The sequence below is a fragment of the Sturnus vulgaris genome, chromosome 15, assembly GCF_052056855.1.
Source record: "Sturnus vulgaris isolate bStuVul1 chromosome 15, bStuVul1.hap1, whole genome shotgun sequence".
NCBI lineage: Eukaryota > Metazoa > Chordata > Aves > Passeriformes > Sturnidae > Sturnus > Sturnus vulgaris.
The window spans coordinates 906,950-919,012 of record NC_142257.1 but is presented as its reverse complement, the minus strand read 5'-3'; the positions used below and the strand labels follow the sequence as shown (position 1 = coordinate 919,012).

At 51.7% G+C, this 12,063-nt stretch overlaps 1 protein-coding gene across 4 annotated transcripts in view; it reads left to right on the top strand.

Moving 5' to 3' along the window:
* The window catches only part of ARHGAP26 (Rho GTPase activating protein 26), a 97,536-nt gene that overhangs the window by 49,163 nt on the left and 36,310 nt on the right, over window positions 1–12,063 (top strand). For all 4 annotated transcript variants that reach the window (XM_088174085.1, XM_014888297.2, XM_088174084.1 and 1 more), the window contains exons 13-17: window positions 2,058–2,123; window positions 3,444–3,518; window positions 7,591–7,678; window positions 8,725–8,783; window positions 9,645–9,750. In XM_088174085.1, the coding sequence (XP_088030211.1) occupies window positions 2,058–2,123; window positions 3,444–3,518; window positions 7,591–7,678; window positions 8,725–8,783; window positions 9,645–9,750 (394 nt within the window). The remainder of the gene's footprint in view (window positions 1–2,057; window positions 2,124–3,443; window positions 3,519–7,590; window positions 7,679–8,724; window positions 8,784–9,644; window positions 9,751–12,063) is intronic.

Sequence of the window (12,063 nt, the reverse complement as noted above, 5' to 3'; positions counted from 1 at the left end):
TAAATGACTGAGAGAAAGAGCAGATGCTCTGAGACAGGGGAAATCAAGCTTTTACAGTGCTCATTAAAAGTTAAATTTAAGGGTGGATAAAGGCACTTTGGATATTTAATCAGATATTATTTCTGGATATAACTACTGCAAATAAATGCCCGACCTTTGCTGATCCAGAGCTTGCCAGTGAGTGGAAGAGCTTGTTCATCTGCTTAGGGGGATTATTCCAGGTCACTTCCATGCAGAGGCACTGCTGGGTTTCCTCCTCCTGCTGTTGCTGCAGGGAGCTGGGATCCCATCCCTGCCTGCCCTGGGGTGGTGGGCCCTGCAGGGTGAGGGAATCAGGGAATCATGGAATGGGTTGGGCTGGAAAGGACCTTAAAGATGATCCATGGGCAGGGACATCTTCCACTATCCCAGGATGCTCCAAGCCCTGTCCAGCCTGGCCTTGGGGGCCCAAACACGCAGGGGGGTAAAGGAAAACTGATCTGTGGGGTGGCTTGGTACCTGCAGAGGGCCTGAAGCAGTGATCCAGACTGCCAGCACCACACAGGGACACCCACAGGGACACCCACAGGGATACAAACAGGGATACTCACAGGGATACTCACAGGGATACTCACAGGGATGCCCACAGGGACACCCACAGGGATACAAACAGGGATACTCAGGGATACCCACAGGGATACTCAGGGATACTCACAGGGATTCCCACAGGGATACTCACAGGGATACTCACAGGGATATTCACAGGGATATTCACAGGGATGCCCACAGGGATACTCACAGGGATGCCCACAGGGATACTCACAGGGATGCCCACAGGGATACTCACAGGAATACCCACAGGGATAGCCACAGGGATAGCCACAGGGATACCCACAGGTCAGGGTCCCAGCAGTGCCAAGCCAGGGCTGATCAGAATTGCTGAAGAGCTTTTCCCCAGTGTGGTTTTGAGCTCCTCAGGTGCCCTTGTGTTCATCAGCTGTGCCCTGCTCATGGATGGCACCTTGGGCTTGTGCTGCAGCCGTGCTGGGAGCCCCGAGGGTGCCCAGCAAAGGGCTCTGCAGCTTCTGGATTATCCCCACGTGCTGTGGCACAGCATCCTGCAGCTCGTGTGCTTGTGTTGGCTCAGCGCTGGAGCCTGCTTGCCCAGAAAAGCACAATAGAGCTGTTTGCACTGATCTGGGTCCTTGTGCCATTCAGCAGACAAAGGCCAGCCCCAGCACAGGGCTCCAAGCAGGGGATTAGCAGGGGGCTGCTCTGTCTGAGCTGGCAGCTGCCCCTGGAGCAGCCGTGGGTCAGGGATGGGGGAATGTGAGCAGGGAGGGGAGGCTGCACGTGCCGTGCCCAGGGCACTGCCAGCCCTGGGCACGCTCCATTGCTGCCCTGCTCTGCACAGAATCAATTGTTTCTCTGCCATCGTGGCACTCCCCAGGCTCTGCAGCCTGGGGTGCCTTTGCCCACCCTTCTCTGAGGGGCTCCTGCCCTGTGGAAGGTTTTCCAAACCTTTCTGTAGGGTGGAACTGATTTTCCATAATAAATAGCTGGTGGTGGGCAGTGGTGGAGAGCTCTCAGTGGGATGAATTCTTCCAGCAGGGTCCCTGTATTCGTAATTCCTTGAACTTAGAAGTGAAAACCTGCATTGGCACAAGTGAATTGAGTTGTAGATCCCATCTCCTCTCACGTTTAGCTCTCACTTTTGGGCAGAGGCAAGGCACCTCACGTGTCATATTCAAGAATGTTTTGTGTCAAAATGTTCAGCTTCATTTCTTTCCAAGCAACCCGTTGTCAACTTTCCAGACAAATTTGGGTTATCTCACCTTGATCCTAATTGCATTTTTGATGCCTGGCAGAGCCCAGGGCAGGGCCTGGTTCAGAGGAATGCTGGAATGATGTTCAGTGTCTGTGTTTGCCCGGGTTACAGCTGGTACCAACTGCTGCACTTGTGTTTTTGTGCCCTCGTTTATCTCCTCGTGCTCTGGGCAGTGGTGCATTGCTGCCATGGCAGGGATGCAGGAGCAGCCCTGCCAGATGTTCACCACTGCCCTCTTCCCTCCCTGCAGCTGCCCAGCTGGACAGCATCGGCTTCAGCATCATCAAGAAATGCATCCACGCTGTGGAAACCAGAGGTAGGGCAGCTCAAACACACCTTGGGATTCCCTAATGCACTGTACACAGGCTCAGGCACAATATAAAAAGCAAAAGCAAACAAAACCAGATTGTAACATTGTGCAGAAAAACAGTGGGACTAACATCACAAAATAAGAAGCATTATCAATTCACAGTATTTTGTCTAGAAGAATTTAATTGAAGTGGGATTTTTTTTTTTGTTAAGATTACATTGTTCATGTGGGAGGAATGCGTGAGATTTAGAGCCTGACATCCACGTTGCCCTGTTATGCTATGCTGGTATTTAAGGCTCTTGTTAAAATCCAGTGAAGTTGGAAAATGAGGGAAATAAAAGAAAATTACAACATAGTGTAAAATTCCTATTCTGATTTCAGAGGCCATTTGAATTGATGTTGTGCAGCTTATATGTATATTGAAAAGCCCCACATTCATTTCTTAAAATAAAATATCTGGTAAAATGGGGGGAAAAGGAAGAGAAGATTCAGCTTTTCAAGACTTCTATTTTATAGATTCAGATGAGTTTATCCTTTAAGCACAAGGAGTAATTCTCTTTACTGACATTTTATTATTCTCAGGTTCATGTGAATTTCTGTAAATGCAAAGTAATAGTGTTCCTGCTATTTTTTCATAGTTGTTTTCACTTTCCTCAAGGCTTTTGGGGCAGCTGTTGGCAGTGGAGCAGTTGCTTTCCTGCCCTTTGCAAGGACAGAATGATTCATGAACCCTGGGGCTCACACCAGATGAACCCAGAACGTGCTGGGGCTGATGCTGAGAAAAGTTTTCCCCACGGCTGGACCAGCAGGGACTCACAAACACGGGGCAGAGTTAGGAAATATCACCCTGGGTGTGCAAAAAGTGGGGGACAAGAGCCAAGGGGGGTGTTCACTTCAGCATCCCTCCTGCAGGAATGCTGCCAAGCACGTCCTCTCATGTGGGATTCTGCCCCCAAATCCTCTCGTGGATCTGCCTGTGTGCAGGTGGGATTGTCCCAGCCCCCCATAGGGATGGGATGCAAAAGGCTCTGACCTCAACCTGGAGAACTTGACACAGGAAAATTGTCCCAAATTGTGCTGGTTAAGTGCAGATCCTGCAGGGGTTGTGGGAAGGAGGAAAAGTCTCCTTAGATCCTTATTTCTGAGCTAGCTGGGGGTAACACTTCCAATGCAAACCTCGATATCAACCCCAAAATTCATCATCTTCTGTAGCTTTGTATTTGATTGGTGAGAAGCCTTTCATTGGCTTTTTGAGAAGCCAAAGAAGTGAAAGAAATCTTAGCAGCTCCTGTGACCTTGTGCTGATGAGTTCCTTGTTTTTCCCAGGGATCAATGAGCAGGGGCTCTACCGGATCGTGGGGGTGAACTCCAGAGTCCAAAAGCTGCTGAGCATTTTAATGGGTGAGTATCTGGCATTTTGTTAAAGGCAAGCAGATGGTGCTGCTTGGAAGCCTTGGCAAGCAGGAGCAGGGTCTTTCCAGGGTCCCTCATGAGGCTGGGGTCCCTAATGGGCAGGTCTGAAGGTAGGGCTGGTGTAGGGTTTGGCCTCTCCAGGTCCTGCTGATGTCCTGCTCACACATGCTCTGAGTTCTGGCAGCCTTCCCAAATGCAAACCAAAATCTTCAAAGAAATAGCTGAAAGCTTTGGCTTTTCATCTCCTACCTGCCCCCTTGTTCCCAGCACCCTTTGAAATGATTTTCTCCTGGATGTTGCATGCTGCCTGTGGCTGTTCTTGCTTTCCCCAGGGACTTTCTCGTGCCTGTTTATCTCAGTCTTGCCCGGAGTTTTCCAATGTGTGTTTCCCTCGTGGCTGAGGCATTGGATCCTGCAGTTCTGGATGCTCCATAGAGACAAGCTGCTGGGTCTTGGCACAGCAGAGGTTTGCTCTGGCTGTGTGGACAGAACCATTTGAGCCCTGACCTCACAGGCAGCGTTTCCATCCCACAGCTGCAGCCCTGGACCAGTCTGTCCATCTGTCCAGACATGCCTGAGACACAACAATGGAAGAGGGAGCAGAGCTGGGCTGGAGCAGGGCAGCTGCCCTTGGCCAGTCCTGCCTGATGCTGCTCAGACTTGGCAAAACCACGGATGAAATCGCTGTAGGAGTAGGGAAACAAATGCTTACTAATTTGTTAGTGCCCCATGGAATGTGTTTGTTACTCCCTGGGGGAAATGTGTGGCATTTCTGGTCATCTTCTTTCCCTTCACTTACTATCTTTCCTTCTCCTTGGCCTCACAAAACTCCAGTGCTCCCTTGCATATTTCTTCTTGCAGAAGGTTCTCCTCTGTTGTGTTTCAACATCTTTTCCTTCTCCTTTCCCAGTTCCTTCTTTTCCCACCATTAACTTGTTCAGTGAGCAAAGCCCGTGGTGGCTGTTACAGCTGCCAGTGTTAACCTGTGGAAAATAAATAATCCAGGTGATGGGAGTAGAGGGCACAGCTCCAAATGGGGTTGCAGGGGCCCTCTCTGCTGTGGCATTTGGAAAGTTCACTGCAGTCACGAGAGCTGGTGGCTGCTGCTGTCATTGGAGAAGTTTGGCACAGGCTGGGGACATGTGAAGGTCCCAGAGCTGTGAGGAGCCAGCAGTGTGGGCACAGGGAGAGCATCCACAGAGAGCACTGCTGAGCAAAACAGGCTGGCCTGCTGCCCCAGGCACGTCCTGGCAGCTCCACAGCCAGGTGCTCAGGTGATGCTCACAGCCAGGTGTTCAGGTGATGCTCACAGCCAGGTGCTCAGGTGATGCTCACATCCAGGTGCTTAGGTGATGCTCACAGCCAGGTGTTCAGGTGATGTTCATATCCAGGTGCTGGGGTGATGCTCACATCCAGGTGCTCAGGTGATGCTCACAGCCAGGTCCTGGGGTGATGTTCATATCCAGGTGCTCAGGTGATGCTCACATCCAGGTGCTCAGGTGATGCTCACAGCCACATCTCCTGGCTGGCAGGGCCATGGAGCCCGTTCTCCTGTCACAAAGGTGTCAGTCCTGGTGTCAGTCCCAGGCCTGTGACAGATGGCCAAACGTGCTCGGGTGAAGAGCTCTGCAGAGCTGGGAGGGATCCAGTTTTGGACAGCATCCAGCATCCATTATCTCCTCAGCCACTGCAGGCACTCAGCTGTCACCCTGTGTCTCATAAGGAGGTGACAAATCGCTGGTGCTTTTCCTTTGTCCTGGTGTGTCCTGTGGGTTGCTGGTGCTGGAAGCTCTGCTGGAGGAGGGTCAGGGCTGGAACTGGGACTCCTCTTGGGAATCCCCCATTGGGATGCTTTGCAAGCCTGTGACTCCATAATTCCTCCAAATTGTGGGGGATTAAATCTTCATCATCCCCGGTGTCTGGGCTGTGTGAAGTCAGTGTCACACAGAAACGTGTCCCTTGTCAAACCCCATCTGTTCTCACTGCCCTCGGGGCTCCTCCTGAATGGAGGAGCCAAATTGTGCTTCCACTGTCAGGTTTCCCTTATATTTAGAAATGAATGTGGGCAGTGTTACTGCTTCACATAGAGTTTAAATGGCAAAAAGATCGAGTTTCCCCGAGCTGGTGTCAGTGGCAGTGCTGGGAAGGGCTTTGGCACGAGGTGTCCCTGCAGGAGGTCAGCGTGGTGGCCACAGGGCACAGCTCCCTGTGGGCAGCCCCAGCCCCTGGGCTGGGTTTTAGGGCGGATCTTGTTGGGTCTGGACTGGGGTGAAGCAATGGGGGGGGTGCTCCCGGAGCTGGTGGGGGGCAGATCATCTCCCCAGCGTCCATGTGCCATCAAAAATGAGGACAAAACCCAACAAATAACCCAGCTGTCATCAGTGGGAGCTCCCACGGGAGGGTTTATGGTGGCACTGTGGGTGCCCCAGCAGGTCTGAGCTCTGCACAAGGTGAGTTACAGCAGCTGATCTGCTGGGAGTGGGGCTCCTGCCACCCCTTCACTGCTGGGATTTATCATCCCTGAGGCTCTTCTGGAATTCTCTCCATGATAATCACACTGGGCTGATGATCAGGCTGTTCCCCTCACCCTGGAGAAATCAGACCAGGGCCTGGCAGCCAAAAGCATCTCCAGGGTTAGTGCCCCAGTCCTGTGTGTCCCTGTGGGAGGCAGGGCTGCCACCCCTGCCTGGGGACACAGATGCTGCAGCTGCAGCCCACGGCAGTCACTTCTTGCAGACTCATAAATCTGAAGGTCAAGGGGAGCTGATTAACTGCTCTGAGCCTTTTCATGGGACCGACTGTGGAATTTCACCTCGTGTTCCGTGATCCTGCCTGGAAGCTGCTGGGGGAACCTTTGCAAAGACACACGGTCTGGACTTGTTTGTTCTGCTTTGGTTAAAAAGGTTTTTTTTTAAAAAAAAAGTTGGAATTTCTGTGTTTTTTTTTTTTTTTTACTATGCCAAACTTATCTCGACTCTGTTAAAATTCTCTCCTTGTAAAGGCAGTGCTGTAGGAAGTTTCCTGGGCATTGAGTCAGGAGGATGGAGGTCATTTGTGTGATTGCTGGGACACACATGATCTTTGTGTGAATATGCATTTCTTATGTATTTACTTTTCTAAGCACCTCTTGATGTTTTTTTTTAATTAAAATAAACCTTTTGCCCTGAGGGAAAGCTGAACTCTATTCACAGCATTCTTTTAAGCAGGTTAAAAATTGCCCAATGCTTATGTGGGGCTTTAAAATTCAAAAGTGCATTATTTGTGTCTGTGAAAAGGCAAAAAACCACAAACCCCTGAGCTGAGGCCATGGGAGCAGATGGTGTTAGCAGCTGTGGCTGTGTCACCCTGGGCCTTGGGGACAGTGGGAGCCCTGGGACACTTGGCACGGGTGGGACCCCCAGGGGGCTGCTGGTGGCAGCAGGATCCTGGCTGAGTTTCCAGGATGGAGTCAGCAAAGGAGCATTGGTGGAGCAGCATCCAGGGCAGGAGAGCTCAGCACAGGGGGCGCCTCCATGCCCAGCCTTTCCCTGGCCTTGGGTTGGTCTTGGTGGCCTTGCTTTGGTCTTGGTGGCCTTGGTTTGGTGCTCCTGGCCCCAGCTCAGAGCTGTCACCATCTGAGACTTGGTGCTGTGCCTGAGCTCACTTCCCACTGGGCTGGTGGGGTCTGTCCAGGTGTCCATGCAGGTGTCTGTGCAGGTGAGGTGACCATGCAGGTGACCATGGCTGTAATTGCCAGCCAGGAGCTGTTTTGGAGGTGGCTGCAGGATGCTGGTGCTGGCCATTGTGGGGAAGAGGGTCCCTGTGTGTGTCCCTGTGTCCCTGAGCACCTCAGGCTGCTGTCCCTGCTGTCCTGGCACCCTCCAAGCCACACTGCCCCTGTCCTTGCTCAGGATGGAGGATTCCCTTTTTTTTCTCTCCATGCCAGTGAGTTTGTGCTGTCCTGGGTGATGGAATAGCAAATAAATTGGGCTGGGATGGTCTCCCCACACAGCTGAGCTGGCACGAGCTGCAATTGTCTTCAGTTTCTTTCAATTACTGCTTTTTTTTGTCTTTTCCATAGATCCCAAGACAGCCACGGAGACAGACACGGAGATTTGTGCAGAGTGGGAGATCAAGACCATTACTAGTGCCCTGAAAACGTACCTGAGGTGAGGAGAAAAGCCTCACCTGCCTTCAGGAGGGGTTTGGTGCTGGCCTGGGGTTTTACTGCCTGTTATTGCACATCCTTAACAGCAGCACTTTTATAGAAACAGAGCAGAAACTGCTCTTGGGGAATTTATTCTGCTTTTCCCTGACTTTCCAGTATGTCTGAGGGAGATGTGGGGAGCACACTCAGCTGTGACAGATGCACATATTATACAAACACGATTTTCAAACTGATTCTTGCATCCCCTGCCTTGATTTCAGCTTTTCCCTGAGCTTTTCCTGGTGGATTTCCACCTCCTGAGCATGTGGCAGAAGGTGAGGGCAGGGCTGTGTAAGGGCAGGAGCTGTAGAGCTTTATCAGACCCGGTGCTGAGCTTTATTGTAGTTATGATTTCAGGGTGTCAGGCGAGCCAGTATCATCCTGGGGATCTTCCCAGCAGCACTGGGTGTTGGCAGCCAGCAGCATCTCATTTTCCACAACGTGCTTCTACCTGTTGTGACCACAGCTCCTTGCTCTCAGTGACTGCTGTGTGCTGGGTTGTGTTTGAGAGAGCCTAAATCCAATTAGGGTGATAAGTGTAATTAGCCTGGTGGATCCCAGCCTAGAAAATCACAGAATTTTGCATGATTGGCAACCTTTGCTCCAGAGTCTGAACTGTTGGCAAAGCAGAGAGGAATGTGGGCAGCACCAGTGTGTCCCTCTGAATGCAGCAGTGGGAGGGGACATGGGGATGGGGATTGGGAAAGTTTTACAACTAGGTTTGTTTATCTTTTAAATTTATTTTCGAATTTATTTGGAAATCATGGGCTCAGGAAGGCACTAAAGGTGTGTTACTGAAGGAATGCTAAAATTAAAGATGAATTTAGTGGTGAATAAATTAAAGGTCCTTACATTGATCTTACTCCTTCTGATGGGGGGAATTAATTAGAGTTGGTGTTGCTTAATTCTGCCCTTTTCAGAATGGAGCTGAGTTTACTGCAGGGGATTTCTTAGTGTGGATTGTGTTCCTCAGATGTGTTTTGTGCCTGTTTCCTTTTTATCTTCCAGAATGCTCCCAGGGCCCCTCATGATGTACCAGTTTCAAAGGAGTTTCATCAAAGCAGCGAGTGAGTTTGTGGCTGTGATCCTCCCTGCCCTGCTGCCTCCCCACTGTGCTCCTGGGCTGTGTCCTGGCCACCAGGGCAGGGCTGGAGCTGGGCAGGCTGATCTGGGAGGTGACCAGAGGAGGAGGAGGATGAGGAAGGTCAGACAGTGCTGGAGCTCGAGCCTGGGGCAGCTCTGACCATCAGCTGCTGTTAAATTGCACCATGGTTTGAGGGGCCCAGGCTGCTGCAGGTGTCTGGGCTGTGTTTCCTGCCCTGCTCAGGGGAAGGGGCTTTGCTGGGAGCAGGAGATTTTCCCTTGGCAGCCTTGCAGCCTGTGGGTGTGGGATGTCAGGAGAGCCTTGTGGCCATGGCCATGGCAGTGCTGGGCTCCTGGGCCCAACCATGGACCCAAACCAGCCTGTGGAGCACCATGGACCCAAACCAGCCTGTGGATATGGGAATAGGGTGTCAGGAGAGCCCCATGCTCCATGGCCATATCACTGCTGATCTCCTGGACCCAACCATGGACCCAAACCAGGCTGTGGAGCACCAGCAGCTCCAGCCTGTGCCCTGGGCACGCTGGCCATGGGTCTGTGCTCATATTGCCATTGCTGGAATTGCTCTGGTTGCAGCCAGCCCTGCCCTGCTCAGTGTGCTGCTCACGTGGCATCTGCTGTGAGCTCACCCTCCCAGCCCCTTCGGTGTCTTCCTTTGGAAAGAGCTGGATGGAGCTGACAGGAAGGAGCAGCACCATGGGGAGCGTCTGCAGGGCTTGGTGTGGGATGGAGCAGCTCCCTGGGATGTCTGGCAGGGCCAGTGTTAGGTCTCTTCCCATAACAGCCCCCTCCTGTGGAGATAAACGATCTTCTGTTCCCCATGCAGAGCTGGAGAATCAGGAGTCCAGGGTGTCGGAGATCCACAGCCTCGTTCATCGGCTCCCAGAGAAAAACAGGCAGATGCTGCACTTGCTCATGAACCATTTGGCAAAGTATGTTTATGACTGATGTGTTTTTCTCTCCTTTTTCCATTTCCTCTGAAAGTCAATAGTGGTGGAAAAGTTTCCCTCTGTGTGTGTGTGTGTGTGGTGTTGAGTCATATCTGGCTGGCAACTGGAAACCTGCGTGTGAGAGAACCGGGGGGTGGGAGGGGGGGATCAGGGAGGGAGGGATGAGGGACAGGAGCTCCCCAGCCCCAGCCCCAGCCCCTTGGCAGCACCAGGAGCCCTCCTGGGAACCTCGTGTTGCTTTCAATGGAGTGGGTCAGGCTGGCCAGGCTGGCCAGGAGGCAGAGCGGACACGAAGCTCCTCACGTGATTTCACAGCAAACCTGCCTCTGAAGGACTAAAAGTGATTTCTTTTCACAACAAATAACTGCTCTGGGGCATATTTTCTGCCTTTATGCACCCTGATGAATCAATATTTTTGTGTGTTACCTTGAAACTTTGCGAGGGCGAAGGAATGGGATAATTTTTTTTTCTTTCGGTGGTAGAGCTGACCTGTAATTTCCCATCTTCTTCCTGCTCCTGCAGGTTCCCATGGAAACCTTTGATTGGTGTTTTAGAAGTGAAAGCATCATCGGGTGTTTGTGGCAGCCTCAAGGCTGCAGGGTTGGACCTGCCCTTGCACCAGTGCTGGAGGAGCAGCAGGGCTGAGGCAGGACTGGGAAAATCTGGGGAATCGTTGCTTAGGAGGAGATCTGGAGGAATCCAAGTTATCTGTTTAAAAGAAAAAAAAATAACAAATGATATTTGAAATAGGCTTAAAGACAGCTCCAGATGATTTCTTGTGGCCTGGGCTTGTGTCTGCTCCATGGGGTCCCTGGTAAGGCTGTTAAAAACCAAGTTGCTGGTTTAGGTGTTGGTTTCAAACCTGCATTTACAGCCTGAAGTTGAGGCTCAGTGGTTCCAGGTGCACCCATCAGCCAGATGGGATTGCCCAGAGCAGCTGTGGCTGCCCCTGGATCCCTGGAAATGTCCAAGGCCAGGCTGGACATTGGGGCTTGGAGCAGCCTGGGACAGTGGGAGGTGTCCCTGCCATGGCAAAGAGTGGAATTGGGTGAGCTTTAAGGTCCCTTCCCACCCAAATTATTCTAGGATTCTGTGATTTTGTATTTGCAGGGAATCTGTAATTGCTTCAGTGTTTTCTCTCTAAAAGAAAAACCTGGTGATGGAGTAGAGATGTGGAGTCAGGTTTACAGCAGGATTTGTGCTGTTTTACTGGGGAAGGAATTCAAACAAAACAAACTGTGTGTGGTGGTGTGTGCTATTTTAGGAAGAGGAACAGCTCATGGTGTTATTTAATAGGAAAAAAATTATCTCAGAGAAGGGCAGGAGGCTGAGGAGTGAGAGCCTGCTGAGCTCCCCAGCCCTGGTGCCATTCCTGGGGGATCCTGGGCTGAGAGGCAGAGGCACAGCCAGCCCCAGGCATGGGCTCACAGCATCGATTTGGGGCTGCTCCTGCAGCACCCAGATCCAGGAGCAGCACCCAGATCCAGGGGCATTGTCCTGATCCAGGAGCATTGCCCTGATCCAGGAGCATTGCCCTGATCCAGGAGCATTTCCCTGATCCAGGAGCATTGTCCTGATCCAGGAGCATTTCCCTGATCCAGGAGCATTTCCCTGATCCGGGGGAATTGTCCTGATCCAGGGGAATTGTCCTGATCCAGGAGCAGCACCCAGACCAGGAGCTGGAGCTCATTTCTCTCTGACAGAGCTGCTGGAGGCTGCAGTGCCATTGGGCCAGACTGGAGAGGAGCCTTCACATCTGCAGCAGATGTTTGGGGGCCTGGCTGCCCCGGGGGGCTGCTCTGGGTGGGTGGGAGCAGCTGGGGCTGGGTTCTGCTGAGAACTGGGCACCCCCAGGCAGCGTGGGCAAAGCCTCTGGCTGCCCCTGCACGGCTTGCAGGGGTTTTGTCTCCTCTGCTTCTCTCTGGTTTTTTTTTTTTTTATTTTAAGTAACGTATGAATAATCAAGATTTGCATGTTTATCAGATGAGCTAAAAAAATATTTCTCACAGTCTCGCTGTGGAGATTTCTGACACTAAAACCAGAATTTGGGCTGAGTTGAGCAGAGAAGGAGCCTGTCATGGGTGGTTTCTGACTGCTGTGTTTTTGGGGTGTACGTGCTCTGCTGCACTGATGAGGGATGTGGGGCTCCTCATGTGATGAAGCTGCAGTTTTTATTAACATAATAAAGCTGGTAAGAAAGCTGAAATGGTTAAAAGTGGCAATTATTAACCCCAGTATCAGACAGGATAAGCCTTGCAGGTGGTTGAGCAGTGCCCTTCCCCACGTGCTGGGTCC